Source organism: Lacerta agilis, chromosome 1, assembly GCF_009819535.1.
Source record: "Lacerta agilis isolate rLacAgi1 chromosome 1, rLacAgi1.pri, whole genome shotgun sequence".
NCBI classification, from domain to species: Eukaryota; Metazoa; Chordata; class Lepidosauria; order Squamata; family Lacertidae; genus Lacerta; species Lacerta agilis.
Window position 1 is genome coordinate 9,936,533 of NC_046312.1, and position 16,016 is coordinate 9,952,548.

The following is a 16,016-nucleotide window of genomic DNA, read 5'->3' on the forward strand; positions in this document are numbered from 1 at the left end:
GCTTATTTGCATGATTTATGCTGATGACAGGGAGGAGCAAAGGATCGTAGAGGGCCTCAAAATGCCAACCCCCTCCCCCTGATCAAATGCTGCTGTGCTTTCCACATTTCCTATGGAAACTTCTTCAGCTTTGCCATCCCAGGGCGCAAGTCTGGGCAGTGCGTATGGAGGTCTTGGGCTGCCCAGACAACAAGACCCCCCTCTCAGCCTCACTGATGTGGTCCAAAGGAAAGCAGAGCAATACATTTGGCATCAGCTTGGCTGCAGGAGTTGCTGGAAAGAGGCGTACAAGGTGCCTATGGGACTCCAGTCTGGATTTGTGTAGGGTTTACTCCCTAGCCTTTTCTTCTCCAGCGGAGGTTTGGGGTTCAGAGCAGGGGCAGAGGAAGGGGGGGCGATGGGAGTGCACCACCCCCATTGGCACGATCCCAGTGGGGTTCCATTGCGGCTGCCCCCCCGCCCGCACTGGGTGCCCCGCAGCCAGCGCACTCCACCCCCAGAACGTGCGCCACGCCCCTGCGGGCGACGCACCACGCCCCCAGCATGCGCGTCACGCCCCTTTGGGCAGCACGCCCCCGCCCCGGGACACATGCCAGCCCCGCCCCGCCTGCTCCCCGCCCCCAGTGCCAGAGAATGAAGCTCCGCCACTGGGTCAAAGTTTTCTTTCTGCAGTTGGGCAAAGAAAATTGTTTACTGTAGCATATAGTAGGATAATCCCCTCCCCAAAAAATTCTATCCCTCCTTTCCTCAAAGAAGCTCAGTGTGGCATACATCATCATCATCTTTTATTATTTATATTCCCCCCCAAAAAAAAAATCTGGCTGGGTTTCCCCAGGCACTCTGTGTGGCTCCCAACAGAATATTTAAAACACGATAAAACATGGGATCTTCTCCTCCACGTTTTATCCTCTCAGCAACCCTGTGAGTTAGGCTAGGCCGAGAGACAGTGACTAGCCCAAGATCAGTCAGTTAGTTGCTAGGCTAAGCAAGAATTTGAACCCTAGTCTCCCAGGTCCTAGTCCAGCACTATGACCATAACACCACAAAGGCTCCCTGGGTTGTCCACAATCAAAGAGTTCCAAAACCGACCGGCCTCCCCAATTTGTGATTTGGTTTTGGGGGTGTTGTTGTTGTTGTTGTTGTTGTTGTTGTCTGCTTTGCCTTTGCTTTGTTTGTTTCTAGGCCCTCTGTTCGCCGCAGCCAAAACAGATTTCCTAGCATTGATGGTTAAGAATTAGAGCTGGTGTCTGGTCCTGAAAGATGAATTATGCACAGAGAAGAATTCTCATACTCTCCTGTTTCCTTTTCCCCAGGCACTGGCAAACCAGCTTGCAGTTAAATCTAAGGAGCTGGATGAGCTGAAGCAGAGTTACCCAGTTTTAGGAGGTGGTGCTGAGGATCCTGTGGGGGCAATGCCGAGAACCAGCAATTTAGATGAAATGAGGACCAGAGTTGCCAGCCAGGTCGATACTTTCTCCTTTTTTCCCTTTGCCTATGTCTAATATTTGGTGGCTTCCTGAAGATTGCTCAGTTGACTCCTGCCATGCTAGGATCAGAAAATAGCAGTGAGGAAATAGACTCCCATGGGGAGGGGCCCCAGGGGGGCAAGGGGGTGTCTTGCCCAAGGACTGAGCTATGGTCCCTCCCTAGTGGTCTCATGGCAGCGATCAGGCTTGAACTCAAGAGTCCACTTGCGTGCCTAGACATTTACCTGGTGAGTTCTACTAGCTGTCATGGTTCCCTGAATCCTGTTTGGTGCTGGCAAGCAGGGCTGTGCCAAATTTCTAAAATGGCAATAGAAAATATTTTTTCTTAGCAAATTTAAGCTGCCATGGAATGAGAGCTCACAGCTGAGCTGTCTGTTCCTTTTGCAATTTAAAACCCTTCAGGCGCTGCTGAATCCGTGAGTTTTCCTGCTGGGGTGTCAGCAGCAAGTGTAAAACCCGGTGTATTTATTCCTGCATATCATCCTCTAACCAGGCGTCCTAGAATGAGCTCTGCTAGAGCTTTGTCCTCAAATTAGGATGATAATGAAAATAATTCTAATACTTTAATGCCATACACAGATATGTTTTTCCTTCCTTTAACATCTGGTTGGAAGCATGCGCTGTTCCCTCTGAAATCAGTTATATATTAATTTGTTAAATACTTAGAGTGTTTTTTGTCCAGCGTGTGTTAGAAAGGAAGTACTAAAATAAAACACTGAACAGTGGGTGTCTCTTAGTGTTTAACAGTGGGGTGCCCCTTAGACATTTCCCAAGTGTCCTGATATGTAATCTCAAAAGTGTACTTTGCGAAGCAGAAATGGCGTCTGCATGTCTAAGCATGGGCCCGGTGTTTGCAGGTTGCACTGCTGAAGACCTCAACAGAGTCTGCTTTAGAGCAGTGGCAGATTTATGATCAAGCTTGGGATGAAGTCAGACTGATGCTTGCAAGAATTTTGTATTGCCTGGAGCTTAGCAAGACTCCCGTGGTTACATTCGAGACACTAAAAACCCAGGTGGAAAATCTCCAGGTATGTTTCACATTTCAGCAGTCGTAAATGCTCCTCCTAAAAAGACAAAGGGCTGCTTCAGATGCAACGCCAAGCCATGGTTTACTGGTATGTGATTGAGCCTTGATGGACGCCTAAACCCACACACTTAGCCTTATCCTGCCTTCTTCCACACTTCCTGTCTAAGGCAAATAATAGTTTACTGTCTCAGATGAAATGGGCAAACTATGGTTTGCATGGGCCCTGCAAAACTGGATTAGACACCAGGATCAGTACCTCATTTCCAAATGAGTTTGCAGGAAACTCATAAACCATGCTTTTTCCAGTTCACCTGGGCAAAACGGGAAAAAGGGAGAGGAAGTTACAGTGTGCAAGGAGAGGAAGGGGTATCCAAGAGTTCTTGAAGGCTCTTTCACATATCACCATGGTTTGTTTGAAGTCAAGGTGGGTTAGATCATCTGAAATGCTGCACATAAAGAATGCTGTGTCTTGCAATGAGGAATTCAGTGAGCTGACCCGTTTCAGACAGATGATTTTGGTCTTCTCCAAAACAAGTTAAAAGAAGCCTTACGTGTCCCGTACAACAGAAGCAAATTAACACTCTGGTCCACTGTCGATAATGGAAAAAGTTGCACTGAATGTATGCACAACAAAACACACATACACATGCCTGTTCAAAACTGAGATGATAATATGCAGCCCTCACAGAAGCCTTGCTAGGAAGTGGCTGAAGGGGCTGGAGCACAATGTCTTTTCGTGCTGGGTCTTGGATCTTCTCTCCCCCCACCCCTTTAAGTGCAAAGTGGGTTAGATTTAGATTCCCTCATTCTTAAGCCTGGAGGAGGGCAGGGGAAGTCTTTCTCACTGTATTCCAAGTCTTTCTGGAGTTGGTGCAAGGTCTGATAGATTCTTCTCCCTTCTCCAAGCTTGGGAGAAGCAAGCGAGTGAGATCTCACCAGAACAGCAGCAGCAGCAGCACTTACTAGTGGAAAGCTAAATAAAAAATAAATAAAATTCCTTCCAGTAGCACCTTAGAGACCAACTAAGTTTGTTCTTGGTATGAGCTTTCGTGTGCATGCACACTTCTTCAGATATCTCATAAAAGCATAAATAAAAGCTCATACCAAGAACAAACTTAGTTGGTCTCTAAGGTGCTACTGGAAGGAATTTTTTTATTTTTTATTTTGTTTTGACTATGGCAGACCAACACAGCTACCTACCTGTAGTGGAAAGCTGGCAGTGTATTTGTGGCAGCTTAGAATTTTAAAATGTGGTCCCTTGGGGAGGAGAGATGCAGGTTAGCATATCAACAACCGCCTCCTCGAATGTCTCTGCACTCACAACCAGCCATGTGGCATTTCTTTCCCACAGTCTCTTCAAGATAAAGCAGAGAGTAATGAAGAAATCTGGGCTAAACTCCAAGCGGCTGCTTGTAACCTGAAGAAGCTGTGTGATCCCTCATTTTCTGAGATTATTGAGCAGAAATGCAAAGAGGCACGCAGAAGGTACAATAAGATTTTTTTATATTTTGCTTGTTAACCATTCTGTTGTCTGGCCCCAGCAAGTCATTGCTTTCATATGCAGTGGCAATTGCTGCATAATGTTTAACTTTGAGGTGAGCAGGACAGTTCTACTGATGTCATCCTTGCTCTCCAGAATCAGAGTGGTTGTTCTGTGGATACGCTTAAGCTAATGTTTCTCAGACTTGGGTCCCTAGCTATTGATGGGCTTTAACTCCAATCATCCCTAGCTAGTAGGACGAGTAGTCAGGGATGATGGGAGTTGTAGTCCAACAACAGCTGGCAACCCAAGTTTGAGAACCACTGGCTTAAGCTGATCGCCACTAGCCCAAATAACCCAGTGATAATCAGCCTGCCATCAGTCAACATTCCAAAATGCATATTGGACAAGGCTTTTATTAGGCTAGTCAATGGGCCACAAAGCAGTGTGCAACCTTTTGTATTCTGCAGAGATCTTCATCAGGCTACATAGCAAACAAAGCAGCAGTGGGAGGGAGGGATGTTGGAGGAAAAAGCTAAAGGATGATGATTCCATGGAGTCTGCATCTGCTGCCTGTCTCAGGATGGGATGTGGGAGGAGGAGAGATCATTCAAATTGGACGCTTTTAGCTGCTGCCCAGGTTTCGGAGTGCTTGGAAAAAGGAACCTGCCATCGTTAATATCCTGCTTGTGGGAATATAAAATCCAGCTCTTGCTCGCCTGCATCTCTACCCTTTGGTGAAATGCACAGACATAGCAACTGTGTGTGCTATGGCTTAGCTCTAAGTAGTGCAACAGCAGGGAAACTGAAGCAGCTGTAGTTTTTACCACGAGTACCCAAACGCTTGCACATTCATGCTTAGCCATAGTTTGGCTTACTGTTACATGCGAACCAGGGCATTTAGTAGGTGTGTCCAGATGCGCAGTAGAAACACAGTTGCCATGTCGTGTTCAGGCATACAGTCATATACCCTGGTGATATACAATTAATCACACCAAAACATGAATATAATTAAGCAGTAAGACGAAACCTTTGTTTTAGAAATAGACAGTTTAATGGCAACTAAAGCAATACAGCAGACTAACCAGCATCACAACATCATATGCCTTGGCAAATAAAAACTGTTTAACCTTGATCAGAGCTTAAGCGAGATTCAGTCTCTAAAAGCCAGAGCTAGGCGGCTTATTCTCCAAGCCATCTTGATGGCTTAATGCATAGATTGGGAATCTGTCGCCCTCTAGATATTGCTGAACCCTAACACCTATTGCCCCCCAGCTAGCATAGCCAATGGCCAGGTAATGACGGGAGTTGCATTCTTGCAACAGCTGGAAGGCCACAGTTTTCCCTTTCCTGATTTCCTGTGTGCTTCCTGTTTCATTTTCAAGTTTGGTGCTCCCATCACCGGGGAAGCTAATCTTTGGAAGTCCCATCAGATGAGTTTGGCATCTTGTCTAAGGTGGGCATTAGGAGCCAGCTGTGGTCTAAACCACTGAGCCTCTTGGGCTTACCGATCAGAAGGTCAGCGGTTCGAATCCCCGCGACGGGGTGAGCTCCCGTTGCGCGGTCCCAGCTCTTGCCCACCTAGCAGTTCGAAAGCATGCCAAAAAGTGCAAGTAGATAAATAGATACTGCTCCGTCAGGAAGGTAAACGGCGTTTCCGTGCGCTGCTCTGGTTTCGGTGTTCCGTTGTGCCACAGGCGGCTTAGTCATGCTGGCCACATGACCCAGAAAATCTGTCTGCGGACAAACACCGGCTCCCTCAGCCGATAGAGTGATATGAGCGCTGCAACCCAAATCATCTGTAACTGGACTTAACTGTCAGGGGTCCTTTACCTTTAACTTCCTTTGAGGCTTCTGGCAGACATACCGCACATGCAAAATATTGTGATCAGCAGCCTGGTGATGTGGCGCATTTTAGCTCCATGCATTTATCCGCCTAAAGAAAGAAAATAAGTCCCCTCCACACTTCAGAACACACGGCCATCAACCGTGGCACGAGACATTTTCCCAGTCCGATGCTGAGCAAGTCACTCAGTGCTCTTCCCTAGTATGAGCAAACCGTAGGAAGGCCAGGTAGATGTGCTCTTAAGGAAAGTGAGAGGTAATTGAAGTGTTTGCTATAATGCTGCATTTAATTTATTTTTTTTATAGATGGACACTGATGAACAAAGAAATTGAAGATCACCTACACAGAGCACAAGCATCTTTACAACCCTGGGAATCTTACATTGATCTACATGCTGAAGTCATGGCCAAGGTGGACAAGTATGAAGAGCAATACGGTTCCCTTTTGGCAGACGTGGCTGCAGGTCATACGATGGGCTTCCTTATGCAGAAGGTCGAGGATGTGAAGGTAGGTTAATGGGATTTCCATGGTGCGGTTGCCTAGAAAGTGGGTGGAGAATGAGAAAGAGATGCTCTGTCTGCCAGTGCAGAGTGTTTGAGGACCGGGACATTTGCAGGGAAACCAAAATGCTTGTTTACGAAGCTATTGTGCTATCAGCCTTAGTGTATGCTTGTGAAACATGGACCACATACAAACGCCATCTCCAACTTCTCGAAAGATTCCATCAACGGTGTCTCTGAAAAATCTTACACATCACTTGGGAAGACAGGTGAACAAATGTCAGTGTACTGGATAAAGCAAAGATCACCAGTGTTGAAGCAATGATTCTTCAACATCAACTTCGCTGGACTGGTCATGTTGTGCAGATGCCTGATTATCATCTTCCAAAGCAACTACTCTATTCCGAACTTAAAAATGGAAAGCGTAATGCTGGTGGTCAACAAAAGAGGTTTAAAGACTGTCTCAAGGCAAATCTAAAAAAATGTAGTATAAACACCAACAACTGGGAAACACTGGCCTGCGAGCGCTCCAGTTGGAGAACAGCCTTTACCAAAGGTGTCATGGACTTTGAAGACACTTGAACTCAGGATGCAAGGGAGAAACGTGCTCAGAGGAAGGCACGCTTGGCAAATCCACACCGTGATCAACTCCTGCCCGGGAACCAATGTCCCCACTGTGGAAGGATGTGGGTATCCAGAATTTGCCTCCATAGTCACTTACGGACTCATTGTTAAAACCGTGTTTATGGAAGACAATCTTACTCGGCTATGAGTGATCGCAGAAGAAGAAGAGGAGGAGGAGGAGAATTTATTATTTGTACCCCGCCCATCTGGATGGGTCTCAGAAGAAGAAGAAGAAGAAGAAGAAGAAGAAGAAGAAAGGAAGAGGAAGGAAGGAAGGAAGGAAGGAAGGAAGGAAGGAAGGAAGGAAGGAAGGAAGGAAGGAAGGAAGAAAGAAAGAAAGAAAGAAAGAAAGAAAGAAAGAAAGAAAGAAAGAAAGAAAGAAAGAAAGAAAGAAAGAAAGAAAGAAAGAAATCCATAACTGGACACAGTGTTCCAGGTATGGTCCACCAAGGCAGACTAGAGTGGGGCTATTCAATCCCTTGATCTGGGCACTAAACTTCTGTTGATGCAGCCTAGATACTTTAATGCTTTCTTCCCCTGCCCCAAGGTAAGCTTCTTGGGCTCAGGCAAAAGATGTCAGCAATTTTGTCGGATCAGGACCCTTCTTTGCCTTAGGTGAATTGGTTGGCACCGCAAGCCTCAGGGAAAGTGTTTCATTGTCTTCTTGAACAGAAGGCCTCAGCAGAACTCTCCAGTAGCTCAGAGATGGAAGGGTTTCGGCTTTCTTCTAACATGGAAGTGGCTTTTTACGAGGCAGTTTTGTATCTCTTGCTGACAAAGAAAAACCAGGATAATTTTGTCATAAATGAAGCAGCTATTAAATCCACCCGGTGCTAATAGCCCTTTCCCGATATCGGTGGAGGAGAGCCAAACTATTCTTCTTCCTTTTGTGAAGAATAATACCAGAGAAAGAACCCTAATGGATGGGGAGGTATGTTACACCCCTTGTCAGTTGTGAATGACTGCTAGGAATCCAATTGGGCACTTGATGTGCTTTTAAGTCTAACCCTTTCCCTGTGCTAACAGTTTTAGGTGAGATTGAGGACTTGTGTTAAAGTTATGCTTGCGTTTTTCCCCCCGTGAGCGGATAGAAATGTGTTTGTGCCCTTAATAAATTGTATGCAAAGCCTAATGGGAAGAAATTTAAATGGATCGTTTTTGAAGCAACGGGCTCATTTGGCCTTAAAGAGCATCACCGCGAAGAGAAAAGGGCTTTGGATGCCAGGCATGCATTAGTCACATTGGCAAAATTTGTCCTTAATGGCAGTAAATTAGCATTTTAGACTTACTTTATGCCCATTAACAGCACAGCTGCAATTCTCATCCATAAAGCACGATTTTTTAGGTAACTGGTGTTAAGTGGAAATTGTATTAAATTACACACTTCAGAAGAGATGTTCCCAAATCTCCACCCACCCACCCGGATAAAGAACTACCAAGGAGTACGATGCGTATCTTAATTCTGTTTGTAATGTTAATCATCTGTGCGCAGGGATTGCAGCCCATGAAATCTCAGGTACACAGCCTGACTGACCCTCCACTACCTTTAAGGCTGCTTGTCACAATTCTCCACTTCCAGCATCCAGCCAGGTTTCCCCCTCCCTTTTTCTCTCCTCCTTGCAGTTCTATAAGAGAACAGCACCATCCTGAACCACTCTGATCAAAGTTAGATTTAGTTCTTTATTAGCAAAAACATGATCTCCACAGTCTTGTTAGAGAGTCAGGCCTAATGAGCACAGCAGCTCATTCCTTGTGGGTCTTACCACATGAAAGACTGAAAGCCCCAGCTCTTCACAGCCATCTAAGTCCCCTCCTCTCCAGGGCTTTCCCCAAGCAATCAGAGACTGCGCCTGCATGCAGCCAAGCTCTCCTCCACCCTTTTCATGCCTCTTCTGGTTCTGGGAGACAGCGAGGTTGGGGTAGGAGACACCCGTGACTCTTCACCAACCAGACTAATCTCTGCCTCTTGGCCTCTCTTCTCCCACTCTCTTGCTTCCACTTCTGCCTCTGATTCTGGACTTCTCTCTGCCACGGACTCTCTCAGCTCACTTAGCCCTATTTACCCCCTCAGATTCCGAAACCACCTCTTCCCAGTCCTCTCTCTCTGCCCACTCATTGCTGTCCCACCACCATCCCCTGAGCTCTGAGCCTTCTTCGCTTGGTGGTTCCCCAGCTGTTTCCTCCCACCATTCCTCTGCATCCAACCGGTGCATGACACACATCCTGAGCCTATTTTATTACAAAATACACATTTCCAAATGAATTTCATCCTGTCGTTTGTATGCACATTTTGATAACGTGTTTGGAAACGAGAACTTCATCGCAAAATTTGGAGAACTCCAAACCACAAAAGTGAATTCCTTTCTGTCCTACTGTGCCCAGGGACAGGGAAACATCTGGGTCTGAGGGCGGACACATCAGTATGAGAGTGCAACCAACACCATAACCCAGGAGCCCTCGTTTCTTTCTCTTGATGCATCTTCCTTTCTTTCCAGATGCTGAAACTGGACCTTCAGAACATCAAAGAAAGTTTTCTTCCCGTTTCTGAGCTGGCAGATAAAATAGCTCAGCTGGCTGAGCCCACAGAACCACTTCTTCCAGAAAAACTCCAGCCACTTCAAAGGATCTCCTATTTGGAGAAGATGTTGCAGTTGAAAGAAAATGAGTTTGAGGTACTTCTGAGTGGGTCGCTTTGTTGTTAACTCCTACATGTCAACAGGTTCTGGTGGTGGGAAGAGAGAGGAATCTGTGATTTTTTTTCCAAATGTATTTGTTGGGAAAGGCCATTGGCCATACAAATTTATAAGCCCGCACCATGAATTGGCAGGCTTCAGGCTTGCAGGATCTGTGCTGTTTTTTACTAGATGGCCCACCAGCTGATCAGGTGCAAAATAAATTTCCACCTAAGAACAGCAGACAGCTCATTTTTCTGTTTCCAGAGATGGCGAAGCAGCCATTGTTAAGCTTCTTTTTCCCAAAAGGCATTGCTGCAACTCCATGGTGCCTCATTTGCATGCCAGCTGCCTCCTCCCAAATTCTGTCTTGACTCTTGGAAGATTTTCTTTTCCCTCCCCTTTAATCATCTTCTAGCCCAATTGAGAATTTGCTGCCAAGGAGTGTGGTGGAGTCTCTGTCTTTGGAGGTCTTTAAGCGGAGGCTTGACAGCCATCTGTCAGGAATGCTTTGATGGTGTTTCCTGCTTGGCAGGGGGTTGGACTGGATGGCCCTTGTGGTCTCTTCCAACTCTAGGATTCTATGAGAGTTCTAGATAACGCAAAAGCAAGCACGTTATTTTGTGACAGTTTCGCTGGGCTAATAAAGATAGCATCCTAGTACAGATTTTTACCCCCGTATCAGGGCAGTTTACAGTGTTCAACATAGAGCATCATATAAAAGAAAGAAAGAAAGAAAAGTTCAAAATAATAAATAAGGTGATTGGCTAATCGAAATGAAAATTAAACCTCTGCAAACATCAGCATATTAATTTCTCTCCTCAGTTTGACCTTTTACAGCTGAAGCGTTTTGAGACTTGCTTGGAAAACCTGGAAAATCATGTTAAAGGGTCCACGGAAGTATTGGAAAATCTGAATCAAGGCACTGAAGACTCAGATCTACTCATGGTAAGCCATAAAAGCTCATACGCCATCTTTTCCCAGCCTGGTACCCACCAGATGTTTGGAACTGCAACACACCAGTCCCTTCTGGGCGGCAGGGGAGGAAAAGATAGGGGAGCATAATCAGTTCTTCAAGAACAAAACGGGCCTTTTTAAAAATTCATTTGAGGCCATTCTGACCTTCCCTAGCTGGTGTCCTTCCTTGGAGAGCCAGTGTGGTGTAGTGGTTAAGAGCAGTAGACTCATAATCTGGTGAACCGGGTTCGCGTCTCCGCTCCTCCACATGCAGCTGCTGGGTGACCTTGGGATAGTCACACTTCTTTGAAATCTCTCAGCCCCACTCACCTCACAGAGTGTTTGTTGTGGCGGAGGAAGGGAAAGGAGAATGTTAGCCACTTTCAGACTCCTTCAGGTAGTGATAAAGCGGGATATTAAATCCAAACTCTTCTTCTTCTTCTTGTATAGCAATTGGTGGCTCTTGTTCCTTTGGCTTTCCTGGCACCTGGTGTTTTGCACATTGTGCCAAAAAGAACTGTTGATCCTGTCTTCCAACAGGAAGCATGATAGACTTTTGAAAACCAGCAGCCTCATCTGTCTTGTCCTTTTTCACAGAGCCAGATGTTGGTCCTCACAGCTTTATCACCTGAGATGGAGAGTCTGAATGAATTCAGCTTTAGGTTTCCGCTCAGTGACTTCACAGCAAAAAGACTGCAGGACCTGAACTGGCAATGGACTCAAAAGAAAGCTGTGGCTCTGGAGAAATGCTGGTAAAAAAAAGTTTTCCTGATGTTTAGTCAGAATCTCCTTCCTTGTAACTTGAATCCATTTGTTTGGTTCCTACAAGCCCTTTAGATAATTGATGATGCCCATCATTATCTCCCCTTACACTCCTCTTTTCCAGGCTAAAAATACCCAACTCCCTCATTTTGGTCACCCTCTTCTGCACACCTTCCAGCTTGTCAACACCCTTCCTAAATTGTGGTGCCCAGAATTGGACATAGTATTCCAGGTGTCGTCTGACTAATACAGAACAGAGCAGGTCTATGACTTTCCTCGATCAGGACACTAGACTTCTTTTTTTATAATTATAAATCTTTATTGAAAATTATAACATTCATACATTAAAAACAACACACAACAAAACAGACATCACACACACACAAAAAACCTAAACCTAAAAGTAAATATCAAACATAAAAAGTAATAATAATAATAATAATACACCAAAAGAAAAAGAAAAATTATAACCAAAACAAGACATGCATATTCATTAATTCTATTAATAACATATCAATATTCACTACTTAAATAAATAAATCATAATCAAAATTAGTCATAAATCATAATACCTGATTATAAACTTTACTTAGGCTTCCGCCTGCCCTCCTCTCGGGTTGCTTAATTTACTCGATACTGCATTCCTCAGCCACTTAACCAAACTTCTTGTGAATTTATTAACTTCTTATCTTTCCTTCCCCTTATTACCGATACAGAAAATTAGAAATGGATCCAAGTTTTTATATTCGGGCACTGTTTTTTCATATATACTCCAAATTTCTCCCAACTTTGGTTAAATTTTTGATTACTACCGCCTCTTATTAATTCTGTTAATTTTGCCAAATCCAGGTAGCTATATAATTTCTCTTGCCATTCTTGTATACTAGGTACTTCTTGTGTCTTCCAATATGATGCAACCAGTATCCTTGCTGCCGCTACTGCATAAAGAAACAATTTTTCATTTTCCTTTCCTATTCCATCATCTAATATACCTATTAAAAAGGCTTCCGGATTTCTTTTAATATTATATTTCAATTTCTTCTTAATTTCTTCAAAGATTTGGGTCCAAATTTTTTTAATTTTACCACAGTGCCACCACATATGAATAAATGCAGGACATTAGACTTCTGTTGATGCAGTCGAGAATAGCATTAGCCTTTTTTGCTGCTGCATCACACTTCTGATTCATGTTAAGTTCTGCCAGTCATTGGATCTGGCCGCACCTACTGTTGGGCTCCCTGTGTTCTGCCCCATCAGTCCCTATGGGCACAAGCCACCCTTGCCAGCTGGCCTACAATCATGCATGACTAAAAGTGTAACTGGCAGAATATGCGGCTGCAGAACTGATTTCGAATTTTGTTTTTTATTGCAGTGAACTGCAGGGCATTCAGTCAGATGACAAGTTCATTCAGAGATGTCAAAAGTGGGTGCTGTTCCAAGAGAAGATGAAAGAGGTCTTGAGGGAGGATATGGCGGGCAGCCTAGAGGGGCTGCGGAAACAGCAGAGGGAGTATGAGGTAATGTTCCTCACTGTCTTGGCCCCGATCCAGAGCAGAAAGCTTGCCACACTAAGCAAATCATTGGCTGTGGGTCTTGAGCTATACAGTTTCATTCTCAAGCCAATTAGACTTCCTGAGGTCTCTCTAGGGCAGTGGTTCCCAATTAGCTAATCAATGAGGACCTCTTCCCCCCCCCCCATTTTTCAAAAGCCATGCCATGGACCCCCTACTTTTGAGAGATTAGATAACACTATGGTAGTTAACCTGCGCAAAGAAGATGTGGGGTAGCCCCTAATAAGCAAAGGGTTTTAGGTATACTGAAAAACAGACCATAACATTTGTGATATTACCACAAATTGCCTATCTCAGGACAGTAGGAAAAACTTGTCTCCATTGCTCCACTACAAGTGAATAATAAAAAAAAGCAATTGTGTCCCTAACTTGCAAGTGTTCTATATGCAGAAGGCTTTTTATATGAGAGAGTATGCTGTTCCTTACTTGAAATCTGGGATGGTACATCTTAGCAAAACTTTGCAGCCTATGGTTCTGCTAACTGAGGGAACTTGCATCTTCAGGACATAGGTGAAGGCATGGTCAGGGCTTGATAAAGTATAGGTGAAGCATTGGAGTAGAAAACACGCATCCATTGCCCTGTGTTGTTCCAGCCTCTTTTCTCCCTTGCTCCCTTCTGCCGGTGTGTGTGCCTGACTTAGATATCCTGTGTGGTGAAACTGGATTTGCTCTCTGGAGCTAAGTTTTGTGCCTCACTGGGGACCCAGTGAGAACTGTATGCTTTGAAAGCTCAGTAAACTGTTACTTAAGGGGGGGGAGAAAACAGCTGGAATTTTGTAGTGTTGGTAATAGTAGTAGTAGTAGTAATATTTTATTATTATTTAGTCCTCCTGTGCCCAAATTTCATCCCTGCCTTAAAAATATTATTTAGTTAAATACAGTACTGGCTCAAATGTACAGAAGTAAGGGCCACAGCCATTGCTCTGCCCTCTTTTTCCTGCCCTGACTTCTGGCCCTGCCCACTCCTGGGAGGTGGCCCTTTGGCTGAAAGATGCCCCCCACCCCCAAGGTAAACGTGCCACATTTATCCTTTGTGGGAAGAAGGAGGGCAAGGCATCCTTCCCTCCTTCCTTATTCTCAAAACACTTCTCTGCTGCACTTTGTGGGTGTAGATTTCACATCTGCAAAGAGCAGGAGCAGAACTCTTGCAAATAAAGTGCCCGGGCAGATTAGGGCTCTGCAAAGGGCTATACTCGTGCGGTGGTTTTAATCTTTCCCTTTGCGTGAAGCATCATTAAAATACTCCCTTCGATGTTTACAGACATTGCAAGCGGAGATCTTGGTGAACCAGCAGACTTTTAATTCTATCATGTCCAAGGCTCTGCACGTGCTGGAATCGGGAGAAGCCGAAAACCGGTGAGATACATGGCTCGGTTGTGTGTTTCAAATTGGGGTGCGGTTGCGGTGTGTGTGCCTCCTAAGGCTTGAACGCGACAACAGTTTTTAAGGGAGGGCTGAAGGTGTCATAATAAATCACCGTGCCTAAAACAGTGAGTCGTGGAACTGAGCAGAATATTGTCTCACCCCTTATATACCCAGGTGATCACTCCATGCCACAGGTGAGGGCCTCCTGCAGGTAGCATGTTATCAAAAGGTCCGTTCCAAACAATATATGAATCTGGCCTTTTGTGTTGTGGCATCTAACCTTTGACATTCCCTCCCTTCACATAAAATCGAAAATTCTTTCTAGTAGCACCTTAGAGACCAACTGAGTTTGTTCCTGGTATGAGCTTTCGTGTGCATGCACACTTCTTCAGATACCTGACTATGGCAGACCAACACGGCTACCCACCTGTAACCTCCCTTCACATATTAGACAGGTGACATCTGTGTTGCGTTTTGTGTGTGTATGGAAGACCTTCTTCTAACAAGCCTTTCAAGTTGAAATTGTTCCCAGTCTACATCTGTAGTGCAATTGTTTTTAATTGTTCTATCGTTTGTGTGTTTGCTGCCCTGGACTCCTTTGGGAGAGGAAGAGTGGGATATAAATTGTAGTAGTAGTAGTAAGAAGAAGAAGAAGAATATGCTACATGACTGACAAGTTATTCTCTGACCACTTCAGGACCCTGTTTCTCTCCAAACTCACCCTGCTGAAGGAACAGTGGCAAAGCATCGTCCGGGCAGCTCAGCAGAGAAAGGGCGAGGTTGACAATCTCGTAAAGCAATGGCAAAAATTCACAACTTCACTACAAGACATCAAGAAGATCCTCATGCACACAAGTGGATTCGTGGCTGCTGTGGAGAGTCAGGAGAAGTATAGTCTACACCAACTCGGGAATCTGAGTCACAACGTCAAGGTGAGGCCTCCTCTTCCTACAACCAACGAAACAGATAGTGTTGCATTTTTAAAAGATCAAAATTGCTAGTGCTTGGAAAACTTAAAGGGGACTCGGCATCTGTTGACATCCGTTAAACTAGGGGTGGGCAGAAGACAGCTCAGAATCTAGGTGGTTTGCAGTGTGATGGAAAATAATTTCTGACTCTCAGTTGTCTTAACTATAGCAATAACTGAAAATAATTCCACCTATAAATCAGGTTGCTGAAATAGAATGCTTGAGGAGAGACCCAACTGTAGGGTCTTTTTTTATATATCTGGAAGGACTCAAGAGGTTTGTTTTGGTCCTGATCACAAACTCCTGGCATCTTGTTCCTTAATTATTGGAGAATGCCCGCCAGGTTAAGTCAATATTTTGCACACCTGGATCCAGTTGGTGACCCTCAGGGTCCTAGGGAAAAATAAAGTAGATCCCACAAGCTTTAAGTTTGCTGACCCCTGCGTTAAAAACTGACTTCCCTTTTTTTGTAAAGCAGTGGATCCAGTTATTCTAGCTACCTCTAATATTAATTCATCTCTTTTTCTCCAAAGAGAGCTTCTCCTTTCTGGGGGAGCATCAACAAAAGTAGCGCAGGAACATTGTAGATGTGCTACCTGCTCTGCAGTTGTCCTGGCTGTTGCTCCTCTCCTGCCCCTGGTAGGAGTGTATGCAATGGAGAGAATATTTGGAATAGACTGTGGAGACCTCTGTTCAAATCCTGACTCAGCAACAAAGTTCTCAGGGTGACCGGACATTGAGGCCTGCTTTACACACA

At 44.9% G+C, this 16,016-nt stretch overlaps 1 protein-coding gene across 1 annotated transcript in view; it reads left to right on the forward strand.

Annotated features, from left to right (window-relative positions):
• Window positions 1–16,016, forward strand: part of SYNE2 (spectrin repeat containing nuclear envelope protein 2) — a 208,396-nt gene that overhangs the window by 150,233 nt on the left and 42,147 nt on the right. The window contains exons 80-89 of the mRNA XM_033172755.1: window positions 1,314–1,463; window positions 2,345–2,515; window positions 3,866–3,999; window positions 6,146–6,347; window positions 9,460–9,636; window positions 10,462–10,584; window positions 11,191–11,345; window positions 12,728–12,872; window positions 14,188–14,282; window positions 14,989–15,223. Coding sequence (XP_033028646.1) covers window positions 1,314–1,463; window positions 2,345–2,515; window positions 3,866–3,999; window positions 6,146–6,347; window positions 9,460–9,636; window positions 10,462–10,584; window positions 11,191–11,345; window positions 12,728–12,872; window positions 14,188–14,282; window positions 14,989–15,223 — 1,587 coding nt within the window. The remainder of the gene's footprint in view (window positions 1–1,313; window positions 1,464–2,344; window positions 2,516–3,865; window positions 4,000–6,145; window positions 6,348–9,459; window positions 9,637–10,461; window positions 10,585–11,190; window positions 11,346–12,727; window positions 12,873–14,187; window positions 14,283–14,988; window positions 15,224–16,016) is intronic.